Here is a 26418-nt window from a genome sequence, read left to right as displayed (position 1 = left end):
GAACAACGTGATGACGTCACAACACAAACGCGATGACGTCATCACGTTCCCCACAGGACTGCGAACTCAGTCCTCGTGGAGTCCCCGCTGGGACAAGACCTACACCACGATGCTCCTACAGTCAGCCATCTTACCTGCTATCTTACCTGCTGTAATTAGCCTGTTCCTGTAAATAAACAACTTATTTATAGTTCGTTGAAGTCAAACTCTCTTATTTAGTGGCGATCTACACGAACCGCTACAATACATTCATTCCAATGCAGAAAGAGCCAAAATAACATTTAACAATTTGATCTGATTTTCAAAAGTTGAGTTCTTTTGAGTTTAGAACATTTCTGAAGTCTAGTTTGTGTTGTGGAAAAGTTGCAAGTGTCCTTATGTTTGTCATTGTCATTGGAGTCTCAATTTCACAGTGTTATTCAAAGCCAACCAGGTACACTGCTATTACAGAATGCCACTTCCCACAAGTAGACACCAAGGACTTGATTTTAACTCCCGGGCAGGAACACGGCAAAGTGAGCAGTGTGCCTTGCCGGGGCACGGCAGCGGGCAGGCTCTCTATATTGGTGCCAGTTCTGTAGTCAAAGGGTTCAAGCAACTACAGGAAACTCTTTTTTATCCGAGACCGGCGTGGTGCCGGTTGATCAAAAAGTAAGGAATACAGAGAGGTATACTTACCAAGGTACGAGAGCCCCGTACATGGCCACAGGTGCAGGAGCCCCGGTTACACGGCACTTGTGCAGGAGTCCCGGTTACACAGCCACAGATACAGGAGTCCCTGTTGCACGGCCACAGGTGCAGGAACCCTGGTTACACGGCCACAGATCCAGGAGCCCCGGTTACACGGCACTTGTGCAGGAGTCCCGGTTACACAGCCACAGATCCAGGAGTCCCTGTTGCACGGCCACAGGTGCAGGAACCCCGGTTACACGGCACTTGTGCAGGAGTCCCGGTTACACAGCCACAGATCCAGGAGTTCCTGTTGCACGGCCACAGGTGCAGGAGCCCCGATTACACGGCCACAGATCCAGGAACCCCGGTAACACGGCCACTAATATATAGTAAAACTTACCTGAACCTACTCCTGAATTTTGCCGGTTAAAAGAGAGTTTCCTGTACTATGCAGTATTACTACATGTGGCCACACTGGCATCCTATATTTAGTGGAGAGTCAGAGAAGATTAACAACTGCTTGCATTTATATAGCACCTTTAACGTAGTTAAATGCCCCAATGGCAGGTTTTGGCTTCACACCAGGAAAGCATGGACCTTTTTTCATCAGTGTCACTTCATTAAACTTGTGGCCCCGGGTATGGATTTCTATTCTGGTTTTAGCTCGTCAATGTTGAAACCTAATGCTATAATTAGTAACCCTGGGATCACCAATTCAGTCCTTATGGGCAAAGTTGAATGCAGGGTTGTGCTTATACTGCTGGGTACATCTGTAGTCGTACCAAAAAATGTTTGTAAATAATTATTTTTATGCATGATGGGTGCATCTGTACATCAGATGCACAAATACATTTTTGGTGAGGAAGGTTTGAATTAAGGGACGAAGAACAAACAGTTTGCATGATGCCATGTGTTTTTTTTTTGTGGTGGGAAGAATAGGAGTGCCCAGTTAAGTGTTGGCTTGATACTGGAGTGCTGGAGGAAAAATGGTATTTGGCTTCCAGCATGTTGCCAACATGTATCTGACTCTGACACAGCTCTAGAATAAGCCACTATTCCTGAAATGGATTTGAGTTACACTGACATTGATACCCAGTGAATAAATTAACCCGTTTATACTGGCAAACAATAATTGGATTTTTTCTGTCCTTGGAACAAATCTGATCCTCATTTGCCGCCATTTCTTTCATCCTGTTGTTTTGATTCCCGATTGAACTCTGCTGTAAACCAAAGTTTTACCCTGCAAAGAATTAGGGTAGAAATACCTGAATCAGTCAGTATCAGTCTTTTACGCAGTTTTAGTATCATTTGATCATTTACAAGCCACATGCAGGATTTCTTAAAGCAATTAGTAGAAAGAACATTTTCTTTCATAACAGCTCTTTGAAATGTGTGATGCTAGAGCATGTTAAATTGTTCATTATGTGGCAAGTTTCTCAATTTAAAAACACACCTTACAAAGCGAAATACTTCACAAGAAACTCCTTTATCAAAGAGAACTTCGAGTTACTCAACCATCTAATATCAAAAAGATACAAAACAAGATGGACTTTAGATGACAATAGAATCCCAGGAAAGTCTGTACAAATCTATAAAGAATTAATTTCTATTAACTGGGCAATAATTTTTAAAAGTTAATCAATGACATGTAAAACTAAATGATAAACTAGGTGACGGAATTGGTTGCCGAAAACTGGGTATTCTTGTATACATCTTATTATAACGGAACATATTGATCTTAACAAAGAGGCTTGAACTCCAGCCACTGGGTACTTCTTTGTTATGTTTCTTGTTAAAATTCTTAGCACCCACAATCACCAGACACCAATAACCAGTCTATTTTGCAGACTCCAATAATGCAAAAGTCTGGCGCACATGCAGTTATCTGGTGCCACTTGTGGCCAGTGGGGTCAATTGCCTAATTGGTTTGGAGCTCAATTGTATTTCTGGCTTCACATCAGTACCAGGTTTTGTGAAGTCGCAGATCTTTAGATGATCGATTAGGTGGGACCTGTACATGCAATAGCAAGTAATTCATTCTTCCACAGTAACGTTGTCCAGAATCGCACCAAGAAGTGTTTCTCGAATGCCAGCTGCAGCTCCCAGTGCTGTGGAACCCCACCCCCGTTAGATTGGAAATGGTTTCTACCGCACCAGATCCACATTTAAATAACTGTTTGTGACTATTTTGCTAGCAGGGCTCTATATAAGCGAGTGATTTACAAAAACCCCCCACTTTGCTAGCTTGTACTAGGTACGGAGGGGTTGTTCAGCTCCCCACCTGCCACTGGCCAAGTAAACCTAGTTATGTTGTCATCAAATACACTGTTGGAAACCACCTCTCTATTAGTGTGTATGTTCTCCAGCATCAACAACAGCATTGCTTCTTTTCCATTGCTAGTTTGCCAGAAGGTACATTGTAGTTGATAAAATTGGGATCATTGACATCTTTGTGTGTGGAGCCTCTTTAGCACTTGTTTGTAAGGAAAAAGTGAAGAGTAGGACAGTGAAGTTTTACTTAAGAGCACATTAGAATGTTGGATGGCATTCCATTAAATATAATAGTCGTCCGTGTTTTTATTGTGTTTTTTGTAAAGAGTTTAAAGTGGCGCTAGTGTTTAGCGACTGTGTGTTGTCATTCACAGAAGGGCTCCAGGCTAAATAAAGGGTGCCCTCATTTTCCAGTACTTTCATCCTCTTCTAAATATATAGAAAAAAATACCCCCAAAAATTGTGGTTTTGCATAAATAAGAATGACTATGAAAGTGCCAGTGGTCTCGTCTAAAGTAAAATATTGATGTAATTAAATCTCAAAATTTATCGCGAACAAAGCCACAAGCGACATACCAGTATTGTAATGAAATTGCATTCTATATAAATGTGATGTAAAACTGTCATGAGTAGAATCAATTTAGCTTCTTTCAGACCTGTTCTTTCAGTCAAGGATCTCCATGAGAGAAGTACACTGCTGCAGGTATGGCCAACCATTCAAAGCTCAAGGGCTAGAAAATTCTCATTCTTGTCATTGTATTAGCCTCCAATAATATACATAGGCCATTCTATGTATGGAAGTGGGAACTCCTGCCATAGGGAGTCTCCACCTCTCAGCATCATTGACCTTGTCAAGGGTGGGTGGCCTTACAAGGCCAACTGGGAGCTCCTGGAGAAAGTTGGGACACTTTCTGGTGGGTTCCACCAGAGTTACAGTTGGAGTCTGTCAGAAACCTCAAGTATATTTGAGGCCACCATCTTTACATTCCCACTTTAAAGCACTAATGTACATTTTGTGGTTCTTAAAATGAAACACGAAAATTCATGAGTTGGGGATGCACAATTTCCTGATTTCAATTCCAGGAGCACAGAAGCAGAAAATTTACACACTATTAGAGAATTTACTGACTTGCAGAGTTTTTAATAAACAAAAATGTCCATAAACATACAAAAATTACCTAATAAAATGCTCAAGTTCAGATGTTTATGCAGTTCCCAAGTTTGTTTATATATACAGAATTTTCAAAGCACTGAACAGCAAATCCATTCTGTGCAAATAATCTGTTTATTTTTCTAACAGTCAACAAAGAAACCATAATCAGAGCTGCCTCTGTTCACACATATCCCTGTTCACCGGTGTGGTTAATGAATGTAAATAATGCCAGGCTTACCAAAAATAAACCATGTCTGCAATAAAAGTGTTGTGAAGGCAGACAAAAGCAGTGCAGTGCCAGCATAAAGTTGTTAGCAGAAGTCACAATTCAATTGTCGAGAGCAGAAAATAGGCAAGCGATACGCCCAGAAGTTAACCAGCAGCTTAAAAGGACAAACCAGTAACTAACCTGTATGGAGTGGATGAGCCCGTTAAATAGCGCCATTGAATGGTCCTTCCTACCTGTCAGCGCCACAAGTTGCTGGGCAAGTTCATCACGTGATGAGTCAGGCATTGGGGCAGCCCCATTTCAAAAAAGCAGCCAACAACTAGCATAGGATCATTATTTAAATATTATAATTAGGCTTTTTAATACTTTTGTCTCGAGCCCTATGAAGGAGCCTGATCCAATATGGCAGGCAGTGTACTTTTGGCACGGAATGACCGTGCGCGGACTGCCCGCCCGCCAAATTGGATCCTTAGACGTCTGTTTCATGCCTGTAAAATGGACACTGCGTGATCGAATTTCTAGGCCACTTCTACCCTTCAAATCTTGTTGATGCACAGGTTGCATGCTAGGAAATTCTACTAACGGCACATGCTCAGCTGGCACAAAACTGATTGAAAGCTTTCTCTCTGTCTTAACTGTTGTGAGGTTAAAATATCCAGTCAAAGCTCAGGCTTTTCAGACAGGCTGAGACCTTGAAGTACAAGCTTTAATGAAGCTATTGAAAGACAATTCAGAAGGTAAATTTAATCATGCCATTGTAAAATCTGTAATATTTTAAAGTTTGTTTAAAACTTTATTTGGGAAATTATAATTTTCAGTTACTGAGCAAAAAAATGGAAGACAACATTTTTCAAAAAGCACTTTGATGTGGTTTGTCCATCAATAAATGATGACAGTAAAAGCTGGCACATTAAAATTGAATGAGAAATGTGATTTACAGTGGAAAAATTAACATGAAAGTATAACCAAAAAATCTTACAACAGGACGTACAGTTTGTAGACAGGAAGTGTGTGTGCCTGTAAGAGTGTTGATATGAGATATAAATAAATAGGTTAGCTGGGACAGAATGATTTGTTGTGGCTGATCATGTCCTTTCAGAGTGGGACTGAATGCATGGCTTAGGGCAGCTAAACCAAACATTCAATGTTTTGGTATTGGGAGATTTCACTAAGTGCACGTTCGTGTGTTAAAGGATCACTATTATAGATGCACCATGCTTGGCTGAATTTTTCCTCCACCACCCCCCCTCCCCCCCCCGCCCCATTAAAAATCAAGTGGACCGAGCATTTTGTCAGCAGGTTTAAGTAACAATTTAAAGAAAAAGGAAAATGATCTTTTGAGAAAAGTACAGTCCAGAGTGTAGGTACGAAGAGTGCAGTATTTAAGTGTTTAGAAAATCAAGGGACGTGTAAAAAAAAAAAAAAAATGCCAACGTGAAAATTATGCAACTATGTCTGGCAGCCTAAAGATTGGCCTTCGACACTCGTGTAGTATGGATCACTTGGTGGTGATACAGACTGTGTGGTGTTTGGTGAGAAGACCTCCCAACAGGGAAGCCTCACAGTTCTTGGCACTCGGTTATCTTTCATTACTCCTTTCTGCCAACTCTATATTCGTGCTGTTGTTGTGTTGCTCTTGTAATCTTAGGCTAGATTTTGCCCGTTTACTGCAGAATAGGCGAAATTCCCATTTCTTATAATTTATGACAGAATGAAATTTCAGGAACTCACTGATTTGAAACAATTGGGGGGGGAAATTCGGTTGCTTTGTGCCTCCCGTTAGGGGGTGCAAAGCAACTAGCGCCCAGGTGTAGCGATGTTTGCGCCGCTCGTGAAATGGACCAGACATTTTGCGGCGGCGCTAAACACTAGCACCACGATCTCCTGCGCCCACAGATCGTGACGTCAGTCGAGCGTGCAGCGCCCCGGACCAGGTATTGAGTGGTGCCCCCCTGCCTTTACCGCCTGCCGCTAGCAATGACAGGTTGAGGGGAGCGTTTTGCAGTCCGGAAGGGACGGGGAGCGCTACTTAAAGGCAACCTGCCTTTTTTTGTCGGCGACATTTTTGCACCACACATTCTGAGAGAGAGAGAGACTTCTGGAGAGATTCAACACTGTGTGAAGGAGTTTTGGGTACTGAGCAGCACTTTGCAGGTTCATTTTGATTTGACCTTCCTTGCATCGATTTAGAAGAGACTATGGGGGCTGCACTCTGAGCTCTTTCCGTGGGCCTCTCCATTGTTCTTTCCAGCAGATTTGATGTACAGGTCTCTCCAGGCCGAGATTCAAGGCTGCAATGAGCAGGGTGTGGATGGAAAGCAAGATCGACCCTCCCCTTTAAGAACCGGCCGGTGCCAGTTGTGGTGTATGTGCCTTTAAGAGCAATTAAGGTGTATGTGCCTTTAAGAGCCCCAGGTGTGCGTAATGCCGGTAATTGCCACTTGGGCTATATAAGCCTGTGTATTGTGTATATCCTTTAGAAACCCCCCCCAGACTTGCTTAGTAAATACCTATGGACCAACTCCTGTCTTCAGTGTCTTTATCTACACACGGACACTACAGTGGCGACGAAGTGGAAACGGACTTACCTGCAATTCGGCAGCACCTCAAGGACATCGATTCCTCCAACGTCCAGAAGACTCAGGAAGTAAGAGAAACTGTGGTTTCACCAGCTGGCCAAGCTGGTGACAGGTACTGCGCTAATCCTTCCTGGGCGTCAGGCTGGAGCTCCAGCGGCGGGCTCTACAGCTGAGACAGGCAGCGAAATCGGAGGCAAGCAATAACGGACTGGGAGGGTGCACTCGAGAGACGGCCGGCGCGGCAAGCAGGTCAGCGTTTAGACCCCCGTCGGGAACGAGTCTCCAACAGTGAATAAATGGAAACCACAGTAAAACAGCGTTGTTATCGGTAGCAGCGGCGGGAAAGCGCGGGAAGCGCCATATCGTTGCTACAGAGAAAAAAAAAAGCGCGGGAAGCGCCATATCTTTTCTGAAATGCCTAAATCTGGTAATATTGAGGCTTTTGATGGCGAAGTAGAAGATTGGACCACATACGTGGAAAGAGTAGAGGTTTATTGCACTGCAAATGGAATAGCAGATGAAAAAAAAGCTTCAGTACTTCTGAACTTAATGGGCGCGAAGACATACGGGCTGTTACGAAATTTAATCACTCCAGCCAAACCAAAGGACAAGACTTTTAAAGAAATTGTTGATACCCTGCAGGAGCATTTAAACCCAACACCGCTGCTGATAGCGGAACGATTCAAGTTCTTCAAGAGAAATCAACACAAGAATGAAAGTAACACTGATTACCTAACCGAATTAAGAAAGCTATCAAAGTACTGCCAATTCGGAGCAGGACTATCGGATTATCTTCGAGACAAATTTGTTTGCGGTCTCTTAAGTGAAGGAACACAAAAAAGACTGCTTTCTGAAAAAGATTTAACATTGGACAAAGCTTTCAGTATGGCTGTATCATACGAAGCAGCAGCAAAAGGAGCTGCAGAGATACAACAAGAGACACAGGACTTCGGCACCCATAAAATGACACAGGAGTTCGGAAGATGTTATCGCTGCGGCAGATCCACCCATAATCAGAGGGACTGCTGGTTCAAGGGCAAAGCATGCAGGCAATGTGGTAAGATTGGACACATTGCACGGGTATGCCAATCTGGACAAAATAAATCCACTGACAGAGAACAAAAAAGCAATAAAGAAAAGTACAGAAAGGTACAAATGATGACGGACAATAGCTCCGAAGACCAGAATAGCGATAGCGACTCCGGAAACAAGAGACTAAGCTGTCTCAAATTACATAATGTACTTGCCAAAGAGGATTACTAAACCATTTGGATTACCCTCACAATAGCAGGGTCCCCAGTTAAAATGGAGCTAGATACAGGATCAGCTCTAACCGTAATAAATCGACGAGATTACGAGAGGCTATTTTCGCATATACCTCTAAAAGACACATCCATTATCTTAAAAACATATACGGGGCAGAAAGTCTACCCCAAAGGAAAAATAAGGGTGCCTGTGGTATACAACGGCAAAGAAATACAAAAGTTGTATTTATACATTCTACAAGATGGTGGTCCACCGTTGTTGGGACGTGAATGGATAAGGAAGATACGTTTAGACTGGCACTCCATTCAGGCACTGACGGTGACCAGTAAGGAAAAAAACAATGATGACATCATACCTGAACGATTAAAAGACATCTTGGCCAACGCCAAAGAAGTGTTTCAAGAGAAACTAGGAACCTTGAAAGGCATCACCGCCTCAATACAAGTGGAAGATACAGCAATTCCAAAATTTTTTAAGGCAAGACCGGTGCCATACACAATACGTCCGGCAGTCGAGGCAGAGCTGAAGAATTTGGAAAAGGCAGGCGTATTATCCAAAATAGATTGGAGCGAATGGGCAACACTCATCGTTCCAGTCATGAAAAAAACATTGAAAAATAACTCTGAGGAACAGAAAAAAATTTGCATCTGTGGGGACTTTAAGGTGACTGTAAACCCGGTCCTTCACACGGTACAGTATCCTCTTCCGAGGATAGAAGATATTTTCGCCTCACTATCCGGAGGGAAACGTTTCACAAAAATTGACTTGGCACAGGCATATCTACAGATGGAGGTTGAGGAGACCTCTAAAAAGTATCTCACAATAAACACACACAAAGGCCTGTACCAGTACAATCGACTGGTTTTTGGAATAGCATCAGCTCCAGCTGTCTGGCAAAGAGCTATGGAGCAAGTCCTGCAAGGGATTCCGGGGACTCAATGCTACCTAGACGACATCCTTATAACAGGAGAAAACGACAACGAGCACCTTGCCAATTTGGAGCAGGTGCTCACTAGGCTGAAAGAACGGGGCCTACGAGCAAATCGCCCCATGTGCGAATTTTTCCAAAATCAGATATCATATTGTGGCCACATAATTAATAAGGAAGGGTTGCATAAGTCACCTGAAAAAATTGAAGCAGTTATAAAAGCCCCAACACCTGAAAATGTTTCACAATTAAGGTCATTCCTGGGATTAATAAATTACTATCATAAATTTTTACCGAACTTATCAACTATTCTACACCCTCTTAATGATCTTCTACAGACAGGAGTGATTTGGAAATGGAACGAAGACTGTAAACGTGCCTTCCATAAATGTAAAGACTTAATCACATCCGAGAAAGTTTTGGCTCATTACAACCCATCACTACCAATCAGACTGGCGTGCGATGCATCCCCTTACGGCATAGGAGCGGTATTGTCCCATAGATTCCCTGATGGCTCGGAACGGCCGATAGCTTTTGCGTCACGCTCATTGAACTCAGCTGAGCGTAACTATGCCCAGATAGACAGGGAAGCACTCAGCCTGGTATGGGGAGTGAAGAAATTCAACCATTACCTACACGGACAAAAATTTACCTTGCTGACTGACCATCAACCCCTCATCTCCATATTCAACCCTAAAAAAGGTGTCCCCATTATGACGGCACAAAGACTACAGAGGTGGTCCCTTTTTCTAGGGGCACACCAATACAACATTGAATACAAAGGGTCAAAACAGCATGGGAATGCTGACGGTTTATCACGCCTACCGTTGCCAACGATAGAAGAGGCACCTACAGTAGACCCAGTAGAGATATTCCACTCTACCATAGTGGAATGTCTACCGGTGACAAATTCTGCCATTGAAAGGGAGACAAGAAATGACCCTACTCTCTCACGGGTCTACGATTTAACAGTGAAGGGATGGCCAGCACATGGCGAACCACTGTTGCCAGCATTCTCGCAAAGAAGAGGACAGCTGTCAGTGTGCCGAGGAACCTTGATGTGTGGATCCAGAGTGGTGATTCCACCCAAACTCCAGGATAAAGTGCTAAAGGAGCTTCACGAGGGGCATCTGGGTGGAGTGAAAATGAAGAACCTAGCTAGGGCGTTTGTATGGTGGCCAGGTATCGATGGAGACATCGAAGACATGACCAAGAGCTGCCTAGGATGCCAGAAGGTCCAAAATGCTCCGCCACAGGCCCCTCTACATCCATGGGAGTGGCCCTCATCTCCCTGGCAAAGGGTGCACATCGACTTTGCTTGTCCATTTATGGACTCAATGTTCTTAATCACAGTTGATGCACACTCCAAGTGGCTGGAGGTAATAAAGATGTCCTCCACCACCACGGAAAAAACCATCACAGTATTAAGGACCATATTTGCCAGGAATGGGCTGCCGGAGCAGATATGTTCTGATAATGGACCGCAATTTGTGTCCGAAGAATTCAGAAAGTTCTTAAAGAACAATGGGGTAAAGCACTACACGTCCGCCCCATACCATCCCGCCACCAATGGATTGGCTGAAAGGTTTGTCCAGACCTTCAAGAAGGCCATCAAGGCCATGGGTAATGAAGACATAAAACTTCAGCACAAGGTGGATAACTTCTTATTTGCATATAGGAATGCAACGCATATGGTTACTAACCAAACTCCCGCCATGATGTTCTACAATAGAAACCTAAGATGCCGGCTGGATTTGGTCAAGCCCAACATCCGAAGGGACGTGGAGAACCGGCAGTTTCAGGGCATGAATGAAAGGCCAACTAGGGCCTTCCAGATAGGCCAACCGGTTTTGGCCCGGGACTACCGTACCGAGAAATGGCAGCCTGGAACTATCTGCACACGATTAGGACCACTGATGTATACCGTGGACATCGGAGACAGCATAATAAGGCGCCATGCTGACCAAATCATCAAGTCATCCGAAAAGGGACAACCTACACCACCACTCTATACATCTAACGATGAAGTAGAGATACCCATATCTACCTCCAATCCGGTGATACTGGAGCCCGATGAACCCGACACTGGCCTTCAAGCCGAATCAGCCTTGCCAGAAGAACCTACTACACCACCAGAAACTACTACACCCCCGAGGCGTTATCCGGACCAAGTCAGGAAGCCTCCTGAGAGACTAACTTATAATTAATTAATACAGCAATGTATATTATTTTGCATATAACATGTAATTAATAATTACTTAAAATATGATGTACTAGTTAGCTAGAAGGGGAGCAATTATGGTGTATGTGCCTTTAAGAGCCCCAGGTGTGCGTAATGCCGGTAATTGCCACTTGGGCTATATAAGCCTGTGTATTGTGTATATCCTTTAGAAACCCCCCCCAGACTTGCTTAGTAAATACCTATGGACCAACTCCTGTCTTCAGTGTCTTTATCTACACACGGACACTACACCAGTGTGTCTGTTCCATTGCAGACTGACATCACGTGAGCTTCGCCAGCGCTCTGAGGTAGCGCCTCGCTCCTCGGTGTTAGCGCCTTAAGAGAGGTGTGTAGCGCCTGATTTAGCGCTCCAATTACCTCCAGGGGCGATAGAAGCCAAGTTTGCAGTCGGAGGCGATAATTAGCGCCAGGCGCTAAACTTTGCGCCCAGCCAATAATTGCGCCCCAAACAGGGCGATACCGAATTTCTCCCCCCCTGATTCCTCAGAATCCAGCTTTGTTAGTGCTAACGAAAAATCGCAGGTAATGACAATGCAACTGCTTTAAATACTTCTCCAGCAGCTGTGTGAGCTGCTTAACTTGTGTCAGTGTCAAAGGGATTGTTAATCAAGTTCTGCAGTGTGCAACCTTTGACTAAACTGACTGAATAACAAATTTGTAAAAATGGATTCACTGAAGAGGCCTTGTATATGCTGCTAGCTTCTATTGTGGAGAAAAGCAAAAAGATTTTTGATGAGGGAACAAAGCTACAAATATGCAAAGGAGGTGGCAAGCAAGGATAATGCATGAATATTGCAGGAAACTTGAAGCGCGTGACATATGAAGACCTCAGCTACACAGGGCATAAGCACACTGCGGCGATCTCCCCTGACTACTTCCACTGTTGTCATAAGTTCAATGGGATACAGTCTCCAAGATGCTATCATGGCCAGCTCCAACTTGGAGAACAGTTATCGACATTCCTTTGTCCACTATTTTAACACGAACATTAACCTATTTATTTTAAGTGAGTTAATGTCGTTGCTAAACTAGCAGACAAAAAATATAATATAAATGTGTTAAGTATTCATCAGCTAATATCACGAACAATAATATCTAGATGTCTAAATTCTGCCATTGCATTATGACTTCATTGTTTGAGAATTCTGTTAACTTCTTTCAGAAAAGCCAGTAATGAAACAACTTTATAGCTTTGAATGGACAATCAAAGCCAAGGTGGGCAGTGATGGGTTTGGTAAACACAGAAAGAACAAGTACCTATACCATCTCCATGACGTGTTGGAAGGATATTTACCTTGAATGTACTGCTTCAAACTCACTTAACAATCTGCATCACAATTGGCACCTGGCAAACACATGCAAAAATCCAAGCAAGATATCCGTGTTCATTTTTTGCAAGGTTCCCTGGCTGAAAGTCTGTCTCAAACTTTGGGGGAAATTGAGATTTCATTTTTGAATAGCGAGATCTGTTATTTTCTAAGCATGTACAGGATGAACGTTTTCGAGGACTTTTATGTATGGAATATAAAGAAGGAAATGTTACTGAGTTGCTGGGGGCTTGTCGTTCCCACAGCACAAACTGAATTACTAGGAGTGTGAGAGGGGAACTCCCGTGCAAAAGTACCTTTACTGAGGCTTAGAAAAATTAAACTACATTGGTTACTGGGTTAAAATCTATGACTCAGAAAAAAACAATTTGAAACTGAAGACAGTCTTTAGATTGTTTTGTGCGGGTAGCACCTTTGTGCAGTTGGTTTCAGACCTGTACAAATTTAATGAGTCCTGGGGATCCCCTGCAAATATTTGCACACTTCATTCTAACTTATGAAGGAAAACAGTTTGCAGAAAACGTGTTTTATTAACATACAGCAACAGAAGATAAATGCTAGTGGATCAATAGAGAAAAAATATAGAAACCTGATACTAGATGGGTAGAAATCCGATGACTTCAGTAGCCCCAGGAATCCATTAGTGGACCCCTCAGATCCAAGTACCTCAGGTTGAAAGCCTATGGTTCAGAGCCACAGTAGCAATTTGATTCAAACTATTTGTAACTTCACCAATGACCCACTGTAGAACTATACCATGCAGATCAGAAGTTGCTACCATTTCTCAATCATTGCTTAATTATCTGATCTCAGGCAGGCAGCTTTGGGCTCAGCATTGCAGTCTAGCGAGGAGGAAAAATTAACATCAGCCAGCCTTCCTAGTACTGATTGCCAATCACTAACCCGTGCTGGGAAGTATGTGTATAAGCCTGTCAGATAAAGATAGGATAGCAGTGATGCCATCCACGGTTAAGGAAGTTGTGTGGTATCTGAGGGCTGCCTGCATGTTATGGACCATCAGGAGAGGAGGGTGAAAATTAGAAAAACAAATGACTTTTTAACAACTTTCTGGACGTCTGGTTTAATTTCAGAGCTTTGGTTTGATTTTCGTGTCGAGCAAATCAGAAAATGTCAAAAGCAACGAAAGAAAGCAATTGCCCTCTGTGTATGAATGCCGTATACTTAAAATTAAAAAAATACCTTGCTGTATTAGTTCACCAAATGTATTTGAGTATGTCCAGTGAATCCGTGTGAATGCTTTGAATGCTTGGTTGTGCTGAGCTGAACTAAGACACCAAGCAACAGTTTAACGTCAAAAGAATCCCATGGTACTTTTTCCTTTGTAAGTAGCACAGTTGCTGATTCTCTATTCATCCTCTCCCATTTTCTCCCCTTGCTTCTCACCTGCCGAATCCAGCTTTTCAGCATGAGACATGGTGCCAGCTGTCCTCTGCTACATGACCTAAGTGGCTTTTCTGTACATGTCAGGCTAGTCAATCACAGAGGCATTGCAATGTAACCTTTTTCTTATTCATTCACGGGATGTGGGCGTCACTGGCAATGCCAGCATTTATTGCCCATCCCTAATTTCCCTTGAGAAGGTGGTGGTGAGCCGCCTCCTTGAACCGCTGCAGTCTGTTGGTGAAGGTACCCCCACAGTGCTGTTAGGGAGGGAGCTCCAGGAATTTGACCCAGCGAAAATGAAGGAAGGGCGATATACTTCGAAGTCAGGATTGTGTGTGACTTGGAGAGGAATTTGGAGGTGGTGGTGTTCCCATGCACCTGCTGCACTTGTCCTTCTAGGTGGTAGAGGTCATGGGTTTGGGAGGTGCTGTCAAAGAAGCCTTGGCTAGTTGTTGCAGTGCATCTTGTAGATGGTAGCCACTGCAGGTGCACAGCCTGATCCTGTCTTCACCCAACATCCACACACACCCACTTTCTAACTAGGGTCACCATATAGTAGCTTGCACCAGGAGCCCTAGCTTTTTTTCCCCCTTCCTAGCCTAGGAATTCTGAGGCAGATTGTAGCATCCCGACCATTATCTGCCAACACTCAGCCAACTCGACAAAGAGCAGGAATTGATTTTTAGATCTTCCTGATCTACATGGCTCATTACCACACTATTTACCCATTGAGCAAAACATCTATTTTTGGAATCTTTGGCAAAGTTTTGTGCACAGATCAAACTGAGAAGATGAAGGTTAAAAATCATGTGTGTCAGCCAGTGGCTCAGTTGGTAGCACTCTTGCTTGTGAATCAGAGGTTGTGGGTTCAAGTCCCCACTCCAGAGACTTGAGCACAAAAAATCTAGGCTGACCCTCCCAGAGGGAGCGCTGCACTGTCTTTTGGATGAGACGTTAAACCGAGGCCCCGTCTGCTCTCTCAGGTGGACGTAAAAGGTCCTATGGCACTATTTTGAAGAAGAGCAGGGGAGTTATCCCCAGTGTTCTGGCCAATATTTATCCTTCCGTCAACATCACTAAAACAGATTATCTGGTCATTGCTGTTTGTGGGAGCTTGCTGTGCGCAAATTGGCTGCCGCTTTTCCTACATTACAACAGTGATTACACTTCAAAAAGTACTTCATTGGCTGTAATGTGCTTTGGGATGACCGGTGGTCATGAAAGTTGCTATAGAAATGCAAGTCTTTATCTTCTCTGGGCTGTTGACCAAGGATAAGATGATCAGTCCTCTTGCCAGTAAGGTGTGATCAAGACAACAAATAATTAATTCCATTTCCTACAAGATTTAAAAGAGTGCCATCTTAAAGTATTAGGCAAACAAGATGATAAAAATCACCTCAAGCCACATCATTTCACATTTGCTGCTACAAAAATGACAGGTTTGGTGTTTGACTCTTTTTCTCCCCCCACACAGGAATATAGTTCACTGAACATTTTGCTCATGTAGATGAACTGTGGTCTTCCCTGCGTTTTCACATTTTGCCGAGATTGTGCTTTTCTATGCTTTCATGTATTTACTTTTATGCACGTGTTTCGGTTTTCAATTATACAAATGTTTGTTTTTCTCATTCTTTTTCAAACTGAATAATTTTTTTTCCATTCATTTAGGGACTGAAAGGTTACCCTGGACCACCTGGCCATCCTGGAGAACCAGTGAGTGTGCACTTCTCTTAATACTCACAGATACAGGCTGAATTTTTGAAGAGCGCATACACAGAATTCATCCCATTAAATGCAAAAATAATTGTCTATCTCCTACATTAATTGTTTCACTCCCAATGTCCTGCAAATACTGATCAGTCTGTTCACTTCCTACATTAACTTTCACCAGTATACATCGACTTGTATCTCTTATTATGAAACACATGTCACAAAGGGTTAAGATCAGTCATGGCTAGTATTTTCTGTAAGATGGAGGCAATTCACATCAAATTCAATTCATGATCGCAACATCTGCAATTTTAAGCTGCTCTCCTGAGCAGGCAGCAAGGATGCGCGCCCAGAGCCAACAGGGTCCTTCTTTACATATGTATGTTGCGGCCCGATGACATCATTGAGACCCGACTGTAATTTTAACTCGGGCCTGAGCGGGGGAATCCACCTGGAGTTAAAATCGGGGCCTCAGAAGGTCTTCATGACACCGTGCTGCTTGGGTGTCATTCTACTCGACGTGCTTAGCTTGACACTGGTTGCAGACAGCCAGGCTGCGAGATGACTCTGTAGTTTACTGGGAGGGATACTACGTTCCAGTTAGGGAGGAAGGATGAAATGGGGTGAGGGGGAAACCACCCTGCCATTGTCAAAGACTAGCTATCCATTTAATACTGATAAGAGAAATTCGGCCTTTTGTAATTGGCTGTTGATCTAATGTAATTATGAGCAATGCTGTTGCCCGTTGCCTTTTGTTTCAGTATCACTTCAAAGGAATTGGAATCATATTTTTGTGAGTAAGCCTGTCTGAGAAAGCAGTCTATGGGCACGGTTTCAGCTTTCCAGTCAACGTCAGGGAAGAGCTCTGTGTTGTAAATCTGTGCCTGTCCTGCAGGAAGGCTAAGACAAGGTTGAAGCTAAACAAGTAAGCGTATGTTTTAAAGTCCATGTGTCGCTAGAAAGTGACTGGCAATTTTACAAACATACGAAAATGACAGCAGGAAATGAGCAACTGGTCCATTTAAGCAGTCCCATGTAGTTACGATGCATTGCGCATCACGATACAGACACTCCCCATCCACCCGGAGCCAGAGAGAGGAGAAATGGGTCAGAGAGAGGGGGGAATGGGGTTTGGAGAGAGGAGGAACCCCAGCGGGCTGTGGATGCTCAATCGATGAGTATATTCAAGGCTGAGATCAATAGAATTTTGGGCACTAACAGAATCAAGGGGTGTGGGGATAAGGTGGGAAAGTGGATCAGCCATGATCTTACTAAATGATGGAGCAGGCTCGAGGGGCCGTATGGCCTACTCCTGCTCCTAACTCTTATGTACTTATGTAACCTCCTGAGAGAGGTGAAAAAACAGAAACATCTTTATTATTTTATGTGTTGAGTTGAAGAGTGAAATTAATGATTCCACCACTGTTTCTTACAGGGCATTCAATGTCCTACCAACCCTCTATCTGAAAAATAAATTCATTCTCCTAATCCCTTCCTTCAATATTTTGGTGATTATCTGATTCTCCAACTCTTGTTATGCTCTTCACACTGCTCATGTACCTGCATTACTATTTCTTTTTATACTGTTCATCACTCCAAATGTTGTTTTTAACTGTTACTGTTCACACCATTTTTAGCTCGATGACAACCTCTACTTTATTCCACTTATAAACTTCAAGTATCTTATAAATAAAAGTTTTCACGTGAAATGATAGTAAGAATGCACTATTTTGGTTCTGGTAATAATGAACAAATTGACGTGTGCTTCAGTAGGTGAGGGGGAGTAAATTCAGACTGTTGGAGGTCCAATATTCCATCAGAAAACATGTCAGTGCATCCATTGTAATCTCTAATAAACAGACTAAAAATAAATATGCGGTGTAACTGTTAGCTGTAGGATCTAGGCTGGTACCACAAATGGCCAGCTCTCTGCCAGTCATATCATTCCATTACAACAGACTTGATGCTAATCATTAACACTTTAATGCAAAATCTATGAAAAGCTAAACCTTTATTTCCAACCAAATTTACTTATAGGATTTATTTTTCAAAGAGTAATTTTTGAATTTCATTGGAAAAAATCTAGTTTTTCTGCAGCAGAACAGCAGCGTGGACAAGCCATTTACTCTGAAATACAAATAGAAAATCAGGGACTGCAATGCAAAGCAGTCATGTGTGAGTAGAAGTCTACTTCTTATTCAGAATGTAATTTTCACACGTTACTCTATTTACAGAGGAATTTCCTGCAAAATTCAATTTTGATTTTTGTTTATCGAATCAACATACCTAAGGCATATTTATGCTCCTTTAAACTACAGATAATTGAAAGGCCAATGGAATGTTGGCTTTCATTGCTAGGGGGATAGAATATAAAAATAGGGAGGTATTGCTTCAGTTGTACAAGGTATTGGTGAGACCGCACCTGGAATACTGCGTACAGTTTTGGTGTCCATACTTAAGAAAGGACATACTTGCTCTCGAGTCAGTACAAAGAAGGTTCATTCGGTTAATCCCGGGGATGAGGGGATGGACATATGAGGAGAGGTTGAGTAGATTGGGACTCTACTCATTGGAGTTCAGAAGAATGAGAGGCGATCTTATTGAAACATATAAGATTGTGAAGGGGTTGGATCGGGTGGATGCGGGGAAGATGTTCCCGATGATGGGTGAAACTAGAACTAGGGGGCATAGTCTTAGAATAAGGGGCTGCTCTTTCAAAACTGAGATGAGGAGAAACTACTTCACTCAGAGGGTGGTAGGTCCATGGAATATGCTGCCCCAAAAAGCTGTAGAAGCTACATCATTACATAAATTTAAAACAGAAATAGACAGTTTCCTAGAAGTAAAGGGAATTAAGGGTTGCGGGGAGCGGGCAGGAATTTGGACATGAGTCTAGGTTCGGATCGGTCATGGCCCTGTGGGTAGCGGAGCGGGCCCAGGGGCCGTGTAGCCTGATCCTGCTCCTATTTCGTGTGTCTAATTCTGTTAGATTCAGGAGATGGTTCTGTGATAGTGGATTGGCGGTTAGGATCAGATCAGCCATGATCTTATTGAATGGCGGAGCAGGCTCGAGGGGCCGATTGACCTACTCCTGCTCCTATTTCTTATGTTCTTATACATGTGAATTTATGCTAACTACCACACTTCAGTAAACCTTGCCATCATTTTATTGGAAAGATGGTTTTTAAAACTTCTCCCATATGCATTTGAGACGCAGGGGACCACGTATGTATGAATGAGTGCGCTGTAAATGCAGAGCATATTGGACAATGTACCGCTCAAATGCATTTCCACTTCCTAGAATTTTTGGCAGGACTTGGTCTTAATAAGCAGATCCAGCTGCTTCAGACGTGTGTTAGATCTTCTTTTTTTTAATCTCTTTTTTACAGGTATTCAGCTTTAACAAAAATTAATAAAAGTATTCAAAAGAATAAAAATAATGAGCAAGTTTCTTGCAAATCACTTTTAATTTTGCAACAAGGACATAAAGGGTTCGATTTTGCCAAGCCCGAGGAGGTGGGATTGGAGGCGTGTGAGGTGGTAAAATCGCAAAAAATGGCGGGCGGGCCCGATTCCACCTCCATCCCGTCTCCGAGCAATTTTCCCAAATGCATGTTTTCTGACCCCATTTCCATCCTGCCCCCAAGAGGCGGGATAGGCCCTTAACAACCAGTTAAGTGCCTCTATAATCCCATTTTGAGAGGCCTTTCTGATTTTACCACTTTTCCCACGTCCTGCACGTCTTCTCTGAAACACGCCAGTGAATCCTGGCGGCCTCACAAGTGGACTGCTTACTAACAGCTGCAGCTCCACCATTAAAAAGAAGTTTTCAGCAATCATCATTTGCAGGTGGCAGAACTTTGTTGTCTCAGGTCTGGGGGAACTTTTAGCAGGCATACCCATTGTTGTGGAAGTTTGGAGCCTGACACCCATCTCCAGTGTGACCGCCTCTCACCACCTTGACTGAGCGCTTCCTCAACTGAGGCATATACCAGAAGCATTGGAACCATTTATTTCCTTTCCTCCTGGACATCAGATTCGGACGAAGACCAGCCGTGGCAGCAGCAGAACCATGAACAGCAGCACCACCAACAGCAGCAGCAACAACAGGAGCGCCAAGCTGCTGCTCACCCACCTGAAGCTGCACAGGCCAGACGGCGCCAGCGCGCGACCACATTGTTGCCCGGGATGCAAGGGATGCACTCATCTTGGCCAGATTTGCTTAGCCTGCACAATCAAACACTTTCGCCTCGAATCTGCGGATTCCTATCACTCTGACCACCATATTGGCAATTGCAAGTCTCCCTAAGCCCTCAATGTGGAAGCCCCATTAGCGAAATGACACACGCCACAACTGCAACAGTTTGCCATCAGAAATTTTTATGACAATAAGCAACTGATGGCTTTTCAAAATTAAACACAACACTACACCCAAGTGATTACCCTTGTGACTACTTGTGCATTATCTTCCTCTTACGCGTGCTCCTATGTGGCGCTTCCCCTGTGGCTTCAGCAGATGTGGAGGCCCCCTGCTCACTTTCTTGCTGCTCCTGTCTCGACACCTTTGGCAGGTGTCCTCTGGGGTTGCGAACCTGTGAGAGCTCGGCAACAGTCTGCTGCAGATGAATTAGCTGTGCAAATAGATGTAAACGGATATGATATGATTGGGATTACGGAGACATGGCTCCAGGGTGACCAAGGCTGGGAATTCAACATCCAGGGGTATTCAATATTCAGGAAGGACAGGCAAAAAGGAAAAGTTGGTGGGGTAGCATTGCTGGTTAAAGAGATTAACACAATAGTAAGGAAGGATATTAGCTCTGATGATGTGGAATCTGTATGGGTAGAGCTGAGAAATACCAAGGGGCAGAAAATGTTAGTGGGAGTTGTATACAGACCCCCAAACAGTAATGCTGAGGTGGGGAATGGCATTAAATGGGAAATTAGAGATGCGTGCAATAAGGGCACAGCAGTTACCATGGGTGACTTTAATCTACATATAGATTGGTCTAACCAAATTAGTAACCATACTGTGGAAGAGGAATTCCTAGAGTGTATACGGGATGGTTTCCTGAACCAATATGTCGAGGAACCAACTAGAGATCAGGCCATCTTAGACTGGGTATTATATAATGAGAAAGGATTAATTAGCAATCTTGTTGTGCGAGGTGGGAGGAGCGATCATAATATGATAGAATTCTTCATTAAGATTGAGAGTGAAGTAGTTGATTCAGAGACTTGGGTACTGAATTTAAATAATGGAAACTATGATGTTATGAGGTGTGAGTTGGCTAGGATGGATTGGGGAATGTTACTTAAAGGGTTGACGGTGAATAGGCAATGGCAAACATTTAAAGTTCGCATGGATGAACTACAGAATTTGTTCATCCCTGTTTGGCATAAAAATAAAACAAAAATGGTGACTCAACATTGGCTAACAAGGGAAATTAGGGATAGCTTAAAATCCAAGGAGAAGACATATAAATTGGCCAGAAAAAGCAGCAAACCTGAGGATTGGGAGCAGTTTAAGATTCAGCAAAGGAGAACGAAGGGATTAATTAAGAGGGGGAAAATAGAGTATGAGAGTAAGCTTGCAGGGATAATAAAAACTGACTGTAAAAGCTTCTATAGATATGTGAAGAGAAAAAGATTGGTAAAGTCAAGCGTAGGTCCCTTGCAGTCGGAATCAGGGGAACAAAGAAATGGCAGACCAATTAAATACATACTTTGGTTCTGTCTTCACAAAGAAGGACACAAATAAACTCCCAGAGATGTCGGGGAACATAGGGTCTAATGAGAGGGAGGAACTGAATGAAATCAGTATTTGTAGGGAAATGGTGTTAGGGAAATTGATGGGATTGAAGGCCAATAAATCCCCAGGGCCTGATAATCTACATCCTAGGGTGCTTAAGGAAGTGGCCCTAGAAATAGTAGATGCATTGCTGGTCATCTTCCAAAAGTCTATAGACTCTGGAACAGTTCCCATGGATTAGAGGGTAGCTAATGTAACCTCACTATTTAAAAAAGGTGGTAGAGAAAAAACACAGAATTATAGACCGGTAAGCCTGACATCGGTAGTGGGGAAAATGTTAGAGTCCATTATAAAAGATGTAATGACAGAGCACTTGGAAAACAGTGACAGGATCGGACAAAGTCAACATGGATGTACAAAAGGTAAATCATGCTTGACTAATCTACTGGAATTTTTTGAGGATGTAACTGGTAGAATAGATAAGGGAGAACCAGTGGATGTGGTGTATTTGGACTTTCAGAAGGCTTTCGATAAGGTCCCGCATAAGAGACTAGCATGCAAAGTTAAAGCACATGGGATTGGGGGTAAGGCACTGATTTGGATAGAAAACTGGTTGGCAGGCAGGAAGCAAAGAGTTGGAATAAACGGGTCTTTTTCCGAGTGGAAGGCAGTGACTAGTGGGGTACCGTAGGGATCGGTGCTAGGACCCCAGTTATTCACAATATATATTAATGATGATCTAGACGAGGGAACTAGATGTAATATCTCCAAGCTTGCAGATGACACAAAGCTAGGTGGGCGTGTGTGCTGTGAGGAGGATGCAGAGAAACTCCAGTATGATTTGGACAGGTTGGGCGATTGGGCAGATGCATGGCAGATGCAGTATAATGTGGATAAATGCGAGGTTATCCACTTTGGTGGCAAAAACAGGAAGGCAGATTATTATCTGAACGGCAATAGATTGGGAAAAGGGGAAGTGCAATGAGACCTGGGTGTCCTTGTGCACCAGTCGCCGAAGGTAAGTATGCAGGTGCAGCAGGCGGTTAAGAAGGCAAATGGTATGCTGGCCTTCATAGCGAGAGGATTCAAGTATAGGAGCAAGGATGTCTTGCTGCAGTTGTAGAGGGCCTTGGTGAGACCACACCTTGAGTATTGTGTGCAGTTTTGGTCGCCTTATCTGAGGAAGGATGTTCTTGCCATGGAGGGAGTGCAGTGAAGATTCACCAGACTGATACCTGGGATGGCAGGAATGACGTATGAAGAGAGATTGGGTCGATTAGGCTTATATTCGCTAGAGTTTAGAAGAATAAGAGGGAATCTCATTGAAACTTATAAAATTCTAACAGGACTAGACAGACTAGATGCAGGAAGGCTGTTCCCGATGGCGGGGGAGTCCAAAACCAGGGGTCACAGTCTAAGGATAAGGGGTAAGCCATTTAGGACTGAGATGAGGAGGTATTTCTTCACCCAGAGAGTGGTAAACCTGTGGAATTCTCTACCACAGAAGACAGTTGAGGCCAATTCATTAAATATATTCAAGAAGGAGTTAGATATATTTCTTAAGGCTAAGGGGATCAAAGGATATGGGGAGAAGGCAGGGACAGGGTACTGAATTTGGATGATCAGCCATGATCGCATTGAATTGTGGAGCAGGCTCGAGGGGCCAAGTGGCCTACTCCTGCTCCTATCTTCTATGTTTCTATGCTCCTGCGGCTGTGCAGTGGTTGAGACGCCGATCTCAGTTGGGTGGGGACTCTGGTGGGGGTCTGACTGAGGGCTCTGCAGTGGCATGGTCGTGTGAGCGCTTGGAGAGGAACCCCCACTTCCTTGTTGTATGCCACCAACATCCCTCTCATGGGTCAGCCCCACTTCAGAGCTAGCAAGTGGCTGGACAGCACCTTGCTGCACTGTAGGGGGGCCATGAGGACCCGTTTCTGCACTGGAAGTCCTACTCCAGAGAACTTGCATGAAGATCTGGTTTGGTTGCTCAATAGCTGACCATCGCTCCTCAAGAGATGTCAGTCTATTCTGAACAATTACTATATTTTCCATACCCTGGCAACTAAACTCCTCCATGGACGTAGCCATCCTCTCCTCTACCATAGCCATCCTCTCCTCTACGGTAGCCAGCCTTACCATGGAGGTTGCCATCCTTTCTGTGGTAATGCGTTCATGCGCCAACGCCTCCACAAAGGCTCTGCTCATGTTAGCGATGGACTCCTCCATTCGCTCCACACTCGCAGCGACCCTGGAGACAAAACCTGCCAGAGACTCCTGCACTTGTTCCTGGAGTTTGAGCATCGCTCTCCTTCTGGATGGACCCGGAGGCACAGGGTCGACATGCAGCGGAGCAGAGCTGGGAGCGTTCTCTCCACTGCGACGAGGACTCTCCACTGCTGTCCCTGTCTCCACCATCTGCTGATGCTCACTTGTGAGCTGTGATACACCAGGTGACAACTCTGCTCTATGTCCCGAAGGTCCTACCGAGGTGTGAGTGTCTGCGCTGGTGCAGGGTGCGCTTAATTCTGTTGACTTGGGAATCCTCCTCGATCCTGGCAATTTCCAGGGCCGCCTCCTCCGAGGTGGTGAGTTGGGCTACTGAGGGTGGCCCTCCTCCTGTCCTCGCTCTTTCCATCTTATTGTGGGCTCTCTTTTCCTGCAATGAGGGACACAAGTGGAGTTTGAGTGAGAATGAAGGAGTGAGTGTAGAGAATCCATAGCATAGATGCTTAGAAGGAGACAAAGGGCCCTCCCTGTGTGTTGTAAGTTGTTGTCATTGCGTCACAATGATAGGGAGTGTGAGGGCTGCATGGTCGAATAGTTAAGTGAATGTGACCATGAAGAGAGAGGGAATGGGTAAGGGTGCAGGGAAGTCAGTGTCAAGTGGGATGTGGAGGAAGAGGTTGGCAAAGCAGAGTGCTGGTGAGGAGAGGCGATGGGGATGAGATTGAGGGTGATGAGAAAGTCATACTCACTTTTCCTGTGCGGAGAAGGTCATGAAACCTCTTCCTGCACTGCAGCCAGGTTCTGCGGCACATAGAGATGGCATTGACCTCCTGGGCCACTTGCAGCCACACAGCTTTAGTCTGTTGTGGTGGCTTTTTTCTTCCTGAGGAAGGGAAGAGCACCTCCTTATTAGATCTTGCACACTTTTGCTTGCTGGTGGACATGGTCGGTAAATGAAGTCCTTCATACAATGTCCAAAGCGTTTCCAGTCTCCAGAAGAAGCAAGGCTGCTTGCAGGCCATAAATCCAGCAGCATTGATGACATCATCGGAGGCGACTTTCAGGATGGAAAGACTAAGTGGGCCAGGGGTGTTCTCACACTGGAAATCAGGTGCCCAATTAGGGGAAAATCGCACTTTTTTCCCACTTCACATCGGAGTCAGGGTTCTGACACGAAAACCACCTGACACGCCGCCATCCCGCCCCAATGGCAAAATCCAGCCCAAAGTGTCTTCACCTAAAGATGAAAAGAAGGTTCAATGCCACAATAATTTTACAACAATAATACTCTACTGGGATAGATTCCTGGACCATCAGGTGTTTAGGTGCTTTATGCAGTGGTTCGTACATGCACTGAACTGTTACTTATTCCGTTGGCCAGAGCACTCAGTGCTCATTTACGTGGATCACTTAGGTGGCATGGGGATTTTTTTCCACGTGTGAGGAGTAAAGAACAGAAAATTGCAACAAAAATGAAAATGCAAAGATGACTACATTTTATTTGTGCTGAAAGACAGTGGGCTAGATTTTCGGGGAGCCATCAGGCAGGGTTTGAGGCGTGTGGGGAGGGGGGGAAAATCCCGAATTTGGGGGTCCCGCCTGTATTGTATGTACCTTTAAGAGAGAACTACTTTTACAGCTCCTGTATACTGTAGTACCAGCAGTGACCACCCCTGCATATAAGCCTTGAGCATGCCTCTGTACTGCCAGTCTTGAGACTACCCTACTCCAGTAAACACCTGTTGATTGTTAAGTTACAGCCTCCGTGTAGTTATTGGAAAACATCATACTCTAAGAATCACGGATCCAACAGCGGCGACAAGGTCGATTTGAATCTACCTGCAACTCTGCATTTCCCTTCAAGGATTCGCTCCGGGAGGGCGGTGGAAGAAAGTCGAGACCAGAAGCACGGGCGTCGACCACGAGCAACCGCCCAGTCGTCCGGCAGAGAGTGAACATCGCAGGGGAGGCTGTTGAGAGCTGGGCTTGGTTCCCCAGCCACGACGATCCAGCAACAGACTGGCAACAGGTACAGCGCAGACCCTTCCCGGACAGCAGCGGCTGGAGCCGACCGACGGCAGAGAAAAAGCCGAGCAGCGTCGACGGGGTAAGAGAGAGGGTGAAGCGCACAGGGCGCAGCCGGGGGTTGAAAACCGAGCGGCGTCGAGGAAAAACAAAAACAGAGAGAGAGAGGGTAAAGCAGCAGCCGGGTTCAGGACCGAGCGGCGGAAACGGGAAAGGCACACAGGAGAACGCGCAGAGCACAGCCAGGGCTCAAGGGCTGAACAGTGTCCGCGGGGAGAAGAAGGGAGAGCGCGGGAGACGCCATTGAGCCGCAGAGAAGAAGGGAGAGCGCGGGAGACGCCATTTTTAGAAGCCGCAGCGGAGAAGAAGGGCGAGCGCCGGAAGAAAGGAAAGCGCGGGAGACGCCATTTTGTGCCAGCGGAGAAGAAGGGAGAGCGCGGGAGATGCCATTTTTGACAGTTAAATCACACCCAGGGATGCCGAAGAGTGGCAGTATCTCTGCGTTCGACAATGAAGTCGAAGATTGGGCGACATATGTGGAACGCATTGAGGTGTACTGCAGGGCGAATGAAGTGCCAGATGCTAGGAAAGCGCTGGTTTTGTTAAATTCCATGGGTGCAAAAACTTATGGCT

General features: G+C 44.5%; 1 protein-coding gene across 1 annotated transcript in view; it reads left to right on the top strand.

Annotated features, from left to right (window-relative positions):
- Nucleotides 1-26418, top strand: part of LOC147101631 (uncharacterized) — a 688387-nt gene that overhangs the window by 212106 nt on the left and 449863 nt on the right. The window contains 1 exon segment of the mRNA XM_085965351.1: nt 15741-15785. Within this exon segment, the coding sequence (XP_085821477.1) occupies nt 15741-15785 (45 nt within the window).

The sequence above is a fragment of the Somniosus microcephalus genome, chromosome 23 (genome assembly GCF_052327205.1).
Source record: "Somniosus microcephalus isolate GS21.2 chromosome 23, FLI_Smic_1.0, whole genome shotgun sequence".
In the NCBI taxonomy this organism is placed as follows: domain Eukaryota; kingdom Metazoa; phylum Chordata; class Chondrichthyes; order Squaliformes; family Somniosidae; genus Somniosus; species Somniosus microcephalus.
This window is presented reverse-complemented; position numbering and strand designations above follow the sequence as displayed.